The sequence below is a fragment of the Hordeum vulgare genome, chromosome 5H, assembly GCF_904849725.1.
Source record: "Hordeum vulgare subsp. vulgare chromosome 5H, MorexV3_pseudomolecules_assembly, whole genome shotgun sequence".
Classification (NCBI taxonomy): domain Eukaryota; kingdom Viridiplantae; phylum Streptophyta; class Magnoliopsida; order Poales; family Poaceae; genus Hordeum; species Hordeum vulgare.
In genome coordinates, this window is record NC_058522.1 from 24,332,842 (window position 1) to 24,340,437 (window position 7,596).

The 7,596-nt window shown below is 49.3% G+C and overlaps 2 protein-coding genes across 2 annotated transcripts; both read left to right on the top strand.

Moving 5' to 3' along the window:
- Positions 1-303: 303 nt before the first annotated feature.
- Positions 304-2,087, top strand: LOC123396230. Its single transcript, XM_045091244.1, has 3 exons — positions 304-534; positions 643-998; positions 2,012-2,087. The coding sequence occupies exons 1-3, from the start codon at positions 304-306 to the stop codon at positions 2,085-2,087; spliced, it is 663 nt and encodes a 220-aa protein (XP_044947179.1).
- Positions 2,088-2,092: 5 nt separating this feature from the next.
- Positions 2,093-7,374, top strand: LOC123396231 (probable glutathione S-transferase GSTU6). Its single transcript, XM_045091245.1, has 2 exons — positions 2,093-2,795; positions 6,902-7,374. Exons 1-2 carry the CDS (start codon positions 2,117-2,119, stop codon positions 7,372-7,374), a joined length of 1,152 nt encoding a protein of 383 aa, XP_044947180.1. The 5' UTR covers positions 2,093-2,116.
- Positions 7,375-7,596: the final 222 nt, after the last annotated feature.

The window sequence follows — 7,596 nt, forward strand, 5'->3', positions numbered from 1 at the left end:
TTGATATCATATCAAAGTGAGGGACACAAGTTCGGATAATTTATGTAAAAAAGAAGTAAATCATGTATAATACGGATTGAAGAGAGTAATACAAGGAAGGAATACATTCATGAGAGAGAAGGTTTTGAAGCCGTGGAAGTAGGGTGGCTTTGTCGACATGTGCTCCCCAAGTGTCCACTCCACACTCGCACGTTCACACGGACCTCGTCCCTCCACACACCACAGCCACACACACTCCAAGCTCGGTTACCATCTCGACACCTCGTCGGAGAATACAACAACCTACTTGCCAGCCCGAGCAAGATGAAGACGATGGCCTCGTCCGCCTCTTTGCTCCACCCTTCCACGCTCGCTCCAGCCTCCCCGCGGCCCCTGCGGCGTTGCGGGCTTGCCCCGCCGCAGCTCGGCCTCCAATCTAGCCCCCGCCGTCCCCGCGGCGTCTCCCTGACCGTCGCCGCCGCCGCGTCACCGGAGGTCCAGAAGGAGCCCTCCTCGTCGCCCCCTCCGCCGCCGGAAGAACCCTCTGCCCTATCGGTGAGCAGAGACCATCGCAAACAGAGTCCCATCTCCATCTCAATTACAAGAAACTGCCCGCAATTTGGCTGCCATATAAGGTGGTTTCTTGGTTCTGGTTCAGCGCAGGCCGTGGCGGAGAGCGTGAAGGTGCTCAAGGACGCTGCCAAGACGAGGAAGGTGCCGGCCCCGGAGGTGCTGGCGGCGCTGGCTAAGATCAAGAAGGCTAAGCTCGACACCTCCACCTTCTTCGAGATGCTCGGCGGGGCCGAGTCGCCCGGCAGGACATGGATGCTCATCTTCACCGCTAAGGTGAGCAGAGCAGGCAGTCCCCGTGGCTCAAGCTGCTCGGTGCGCTCGTCCCCGCGTCGGATCTTGGCTCAAGCTGCTCGGTGCGCTCGTCCCCGCGCCGGATCCATGTCCCCGATGCGCAGCTCGTCCCCGCGCCGCACCAAGCCCCTGCGGCCACCGCCACGCCGGAAAAGGCATGGCCGTTCTCGCCTTAGTGGGCATCGAGGGACAAGGTCATCGCGAAGCTGCGCGGGTCGTGGCCATCACCAAACCCTACCGCCGGATCTCCGCTCCCCAACCCTTCCTCTGAAAAAAATATCGGAAGGGTTTGATCGGAACGGAGCCGGGATCTGATCCGGACAACATCGTAAAACAAACGGCCCGCTCGTCTCACCCGCTCCCGCGAGCGGGGAGGCGAGACCTAGCGCCACCGGCTCCAGCCTCCCCCGCCCTCCGCCCCTCAAAGTGGATATTTGCGGGCCGCCTAATAAGTGGCCATGGATGTGCCGGGATTAGGCAATTATGGTTGTAGATGTTCTTAGCGCTCGTTCGGCAGCATTGGATCGTTAGTCCGACTCTTAGAAGTAAGAATTCTAAGACAGCAGCCAAACTTTTTGTAGTAGATAAACAAGTCATTACATCATGAAAAAATATTGATATTTAAAAAGATGCATGGATCCCAAAAATTGCAAATAGGAACGTGTGAAAGGTCTCTTATTGATCTAGTCTCCGATTTTCAAAATGAAGAGTTGACGAGACAAACGTTGTGGCCAATTGATGTTTTGTGGGTGCCCGTGATTCCCCTCCGTATGCATAATACGACTGACTTCATTGCTTGGAGTTATACAGGAAATGTATTATTCACTATTCCATCGGCTTATTAGAAGGGATGAAATCAACAATATGAAAGAAAATTGCAACATACAAATGGTATGGGTAGAATCAATATAAATTATATTTGGGCTGAGATTTGAAAAACTATCTTGTTTGGATTAATTGTGTCCCTACCTTTCTCCCTGACTCTATATGCAACATCTTTGTAATCACTCTGAATAATATCGTCCATCAGTGAAGCGTCACGTGTGACACCGAGCTAGTCAACCTTCTTCCGTGCAAGCATGCTGCGCACGCCAACGGCGACACACATAGTCATAGACCCGTGCCAACTGGTCAGCCTAATTTACTGCCTGTATAAATTAACCACAAGGAGAACGAAGATATTATTACTATATGCACTTACAAATTCAGTTGAGACCACAGACACAGGAGAGCAGATAGTGTAATCGTGAGGGGAAGAGATCGGTCGAAGACGATGGCGGGCGAAGGAGAAGGCGTCAAGCTGCTGGGAACGGTGGTGAGCCCGTTCGCGGTCCGCGTGCGCATGGCGCTGCACCTCAAGGGCGTAAGCTACGAGGACCTGGAGCAGGACCGGTTCGACAAGGGCGACCTCCTCCTAGCCTCCAACCCGGTGCACAAGAAGGTCCCCGTCCTCATCCACGCCGGCAGGCCCGTCTGCGAGTTGCTCGTCATCGTCGAGTACGTCGACGAGGTCTGGGCCGGTGCGGCCTCGCTCCTCCCCGCCGACCCCTATGACCGTGCCGTCGCCCGATTCTGGGCAGCCTACGTCGACGATAAGGTGGTCTCCTCGATGCTAGGCATCCTGCGCGCGACCACCGAGGAGGAGCGAGCGGAGAGGCTCGACACCGCGCTCGCGGCGGTCAGGCCCTTGGAGGACGCCTTCGACGCTTGCTCTGGCGACAAGGCCTTCTTCGCCGGCGACTCCATCGGGTACCTCGACCTCGCGCTCGGGTGCCACCTCTTCTGGTTCGAGGCGTTGCGCGAGATGTTCGGCGTGATGGTCATCGTCGCCAGCAGGACCCCGCGCCTGGCCGCCTGGGCTGGAAGGTTCCTGGAGAGAGAGATGGCCAAGAAGGCGGCGTTGCCCATTGAGAGCATAGTGGAATACGCGGGTCCTTGTTTCTTCCATGGAGGTGAGATGAGAGTCTTGGGAGAGGAGGAAGCAGAGAGCAGAACGGCGCGGCCGCAAAGGAGGCGCACATGCTGCTGTAGGGGGAGCGGGTATCTTGAGAGCTCACCGATGCGGAGCAGGCAGCGGAGGCCACGGGCGGCTTCCTCCTCCGTGCGCCAAAAGACGAAGCCCCGGGGGGGGGGGGGGGGGGGGGGGGGGAGCTCGGCTGTGGCGCCGCGGCGGAGAATGCCGGGCCGGCGTACCTGGCCACGACGGCGACCGGCACATCTTCTTGGTACCGATGATGTAGGCACCGCGGGTTAGTTCGGATTAAATGTAGGTTTTTTTTAAAAGTAAAAAACGGTTCCATCCGACTTACAGAAGGACTGCGAGTTAATTACCTAAAACGATAGGAACTTTTTTGCAATAACGTCGCGACGGACGACAGAAGCGCTCCACACATTATTATTAGGGGAGAAGTATCACGTGAAAAGCTTTTTCGTGGATGCATGTACAGACTTTTCTTCTGGTACGGAGACCTAGGGTCTTATCTATCGTACGTTGTCATTAATATAAAGAAAAAAAGTCTACCAAACTTAAAAGAAACTAGCAAAAGAGCCCGTGCGTTGCAACGGAAGAGAAAATAACACACGCTCTGAACGCAATATATTTTCACATGGCATCTCATTTGTGTTGCCGACGATGGCTTTAGTGCTCACACAATGAAAACGCCTTTGAATATACAGTCACTCGGAATAAGATGAGAAATATGTTGTTTCTCCCCATGAGGTTTTCCAAAGGTGTGCATGTGTTGTTAACAATGTTTTCTTTTCTCTTAATTTGGTTTTAATTTAATGAATGTTTATTGCAATTTGTATCGTCACCGGAAAGAGAAAAAAGGACCGTACACTACAGATTAAGTTTGCATCAAAAATAATATTTAAGAATTATTCAACGGCTAAAAATAGCATCCTATTTAGATTCTACACATTTGTTTATCAAATTTCATATATGACATGTTAAAATCGGAGTTACGGTATAATAGATATGGATAATTTTGTTTTAGATAAAATATGGATTGATTAACTGAAAAGTTATGCTTTTTTTGTTCAAATACGGAGGGCGGGTTGATTACCTGAAACATCAGGGGGTTTTCGGAAAATGTAAAAAAAGATTCGCTTTCTGACTTAAATCCGAACTGCGGGTTGATTACGTGAAACATCAGGGGGTTTTCTGAAAAATGAAAAAAAGCTATTTGTTTTTGGACTCAAAAACGGACTACGGGTTGAATACTGAAAAAGCGAGGGGTGTTTTTGTAAAATAACCGTGACGGACCACAGAAGCGTTTCGTGCTTTATTATTAGGGAGAGATTATAGATCACCACGTGCAACTATTATGGGTCCACCGAACTTAAGACAAATTATAAATCTAACGGTTATATTTAATTGACGTGTCATATAAAGGGTGAGATGTTTCCGATTAATGTGAAGATTTCTAGCTAATATCTCTAGTTTTGATCCGAAATTTTCCTTTTAGTATATAATAGATACATAGATAGATTTATATCACTGAATATAAGCTATGAAAACACTAAAACAAGCGAACTATGCATGCAAAACAGAATCTGTTAAAAACAGAACAGTTTGTGAAGATCTGTAGTGTAACCATACTTTCATGTCTCTAAAACTTCTGAATAAATAGGACAATCCAGGCAATTTGTATATAAATAATGCGTAAAAAATTCCGATCAAAATCACGTTCTAGTAAATTTACAAAATTCCGGGACTGAGAGAAAATGTTTCTGTTTTTGCACAGAATCAAGTCAACAATCATCCACACTACCCCAAAGGCTTTACTTGACACTTTATTGAAATAAAAGGAATAAAACATGATTACTACAGTAGCTTAATCTTGTGCACACCAAGAAACAGAAAGTAAAAGTGTTGGGTTGTCTCCAACAAGCGTTTTTCTTTAAAGCCTTTTAACTAGGCATGATGATTTTAATGATGCTCACATAGGAAAAATAATTATAACATGCAAAAGAGCATCATAAATCTCATGACAAGCACATTTAAGTACAACCCAATTCCTATGCATAGGATTTTGTGAACAAAAACATTTATGGGAGCAAGAATCAACTAGCATAGGAAGGCAAAACAAGCACTACTTCAAAACTTTGAACACATAGGGAGGAAACTTGATATTATTGCAATTCCTACAAGCATATGTTCCTCCCTCATAATAATTTTCAGTAGCATCATGAAGGAATTCAACAATATAACTATTATATACGTCATTCTTTTCATGATCTACAAGCATAGAAAATTTATCACTCTCCACATAAGCAAACTTCTTCTCATTCATAATAGTGGGAGGAAACTCAACGAAATAACTATCAGAAGGTACTTGATTGACATAACCACTTTGAATATTAAAATCATAATAACAAGTTGCATGGTTACTATCACTCTTTATAGCATACATGTCATCACAATAATCATCATAGTTAGGAGGCATGCCATCATCATAATAGTTTTGCTCATCAAAACTTGGGGGAGTAAAAATATCATATTCATCAACCATAGCATCCCCAAGCTTGTGGCTTTGCATATCATTAGCATCATGAATATTCAGAGAATTCATATTGATAATATTGCTATCATGCTCACCACTCAAAGATTTAGTGCCAAACATTTTAATAACTTCTTCTTCTAACACTTGAGCACAATTTTCCTTTCCATAATTTTCACAAAAGACATTAAAAAGATGAAGCATATGAGGCAACCTCAATTCCATTTTTTTGTAGTTTTCTTTTATAAAACAAAACTAGTGAAAAACAAGAATCTAAAAGATTTATTTGCAAGATCTAAAGATATACCTTCAAGCACTTACCTCCCCGACAACGGCGCCAGAAAAGAGCTTCGTTGATGGGATGTGAGTGCTGCTTACCTAACCTCACTGGCAATGACGCCAGAAAAGAGCTTGATGTCTACTACACAACCATTTTCTTGTAGACTCGTGTTGGGCCTCCAAGCGTAGAGTTTTTGTGACAGCCCGATCCCGACGTTCCAGAAAATTTCCCTTCTATTCCGTTTCCGCCGTGTGATTACTTTTATTTGTCGCATCATCATCGCATCATGCGCATCATCAACATTGCATCGGCATCCCATTGCCGTCAGTTTTCAAAACTTGCATCCGTTGTTAGTTGCCGGTTCTCGTCATTGTCCGTTCTGAGCCCGACCACACTCGCACGCGCCCGCGGCATCGTCGAAATCTTGTTTTCTAAAGTGTGTATAAAACTTTCTCTAATTGGGTTGGAATTTGAGTGCGGTCTTAATTAGTGGTAGCTAGGCCGCCTCTCAAATTTCGTCGCAATCGGAGTCCATCTGGTAACCGAGCGGTCGACCGTAGCGGCACCGTATTCGGTCTATCGTCGGACGTTTGTCGGTGTTTTAAAAAAACCCCGATGCCGGGCTGCCCGTTTTTCCTCTGTTTCCTGCCTAGCCCCTCTACACACTGCATCGACCTGCGCGCAGCCTAGTTCGAAAACCTCTCGGAACCCGGACCGGGCGGTCGTGACCGTTGGGTCCGGATCAACCCCGTTTTACCGCATATCATCATCAGTTTGTCCAGTGGACTCCCTAACCTAGTTATCTCGACCATCTGCTCTAAATCAGAGGGTTGAGATAGACCTAAGCTTAGACCACTTAATTATTTAAGCCTCCAACCCTAGAACCTAGCGATTTGTCCCATCCAATCCTCCTCGCGCGGCCACCCACCTCCTTTGTTTCCGTGCCCGACTAACCCCCGCAGCCTCCGGCCTCCTTCTCGATCCCGAATGGATCGAGGCAACCATCTCCCTGTGTTCCATGGACGACCACGAGGAGATTGAGATTCGAGACCCACGACCTCCTCTGTTTCCCCCTAGCGCGAGCAGGCAAGCTCCTCTGTCCGAGCCAGCGACCAACAGCAGCAGCTCCCGCTGCACCCTGCTACCCCGGCCTCCAGCGCGACCCTGTCGGCAACTATCACGAGCCACCATCAAGCCAGTCCCCTTCTTCCTTCCTCCTCCTCTCTCCCTTCCTCTGAATCTCACCCTCTCCTCTCTGTTTCGTTTTCCCTGCCAGGATCGATCAGGAGACAACATCCCATGGAGCTCGAGCCCCTCCGGCTTGTTCAGTTATCTCGTCGTCGGGGTAGGCGTCTCCGATCCAGACCCACTCCATCCCTCGGCTGGAGCCCCGCTCGCCCTTGTTCCCCGCCTGCGTGCCGCCCCCAGCTAACCGCCCGCTCCTCCTGCTCGTGCGTGGGCACGGGAATGACGTGCAGCACCGATCCAGCTCAAGGATTGACAGTCTTGTTGACCCAGCGACCAGCCAGAGACAGTACCTGGCCCATGCCCACCTCCGGCCTCGCCATGCGCCTCGCCCCGTGCTCCTCCAGGCTTGCCGTGGCCCTGTTCCGGCCGGCCACCGGCGACCTCCAGGTTGGTCCCCTCGTGGACGTCTGCCCTGCTCCATCTCCCTTCCCTCTTCCCTCTCTCACCTCGTCTCTCTCCCTCTCTGTCCAACACGTACAGCTCCACCCCGCCATGGAATGAGAGCTCGCAGCTCATGCCTCGTCCCCACTTCGATTCGAGCTCCTGGTGATGGGAATGGAGCCCCAACCGCCGGGTCTGGCACCACCGTTCCCCTAGGATCCACGCGGGAGAGCCGCTGCAGCACCGCACCACCGTGAGCAGAGCCAGGGTCGGCCGTGTTCATCAGGTTCAGTTTCCGCCTTCTGCGATTTAGATTTGTTCAGGTTCCACGTTAAGCATGGA

Excerpts from the sequence above, each read along its gene's own strand:
- LOC123396231 (XM_045091245.1), top strand. The coding sequence starts at position 2,117 with ATGGCGGGCGAAGGAGAAGGCGTCAAGCTGCTGGGAACGGTGGTGAGC. Across the intron at positions 2,796-6,901 it reads TCCTTGTTTCTTCCATGGAG|GATCGATCAGGAGACAACAT; the intron begins GTGAGATGAGAG and ends TTTCCCTGCCAG.
- LOC123396230 (XM_045091244.1), top strand. The coding sequence starts at position 304 with ATGAAGACGATGGCCTCGTCCGCCTCTTTGCTCCACCCTTCCACGCTC. Across the intron at positions 535-642 it reads AAGAACCCTCTGCCCTATCG|GCCGTGGCGGAGAGCGTGAA; the intron begins GTGAGCAGAGAC and ends GGTTCAGCGCAG. Across the intron at positions 999-2,011 it reads CCACCGCCACGCCGGAAAAG|GAGAACGAAGATATTATTAC; the intron begins GCATGGCCGTTC and ends ATTAACCACAAG.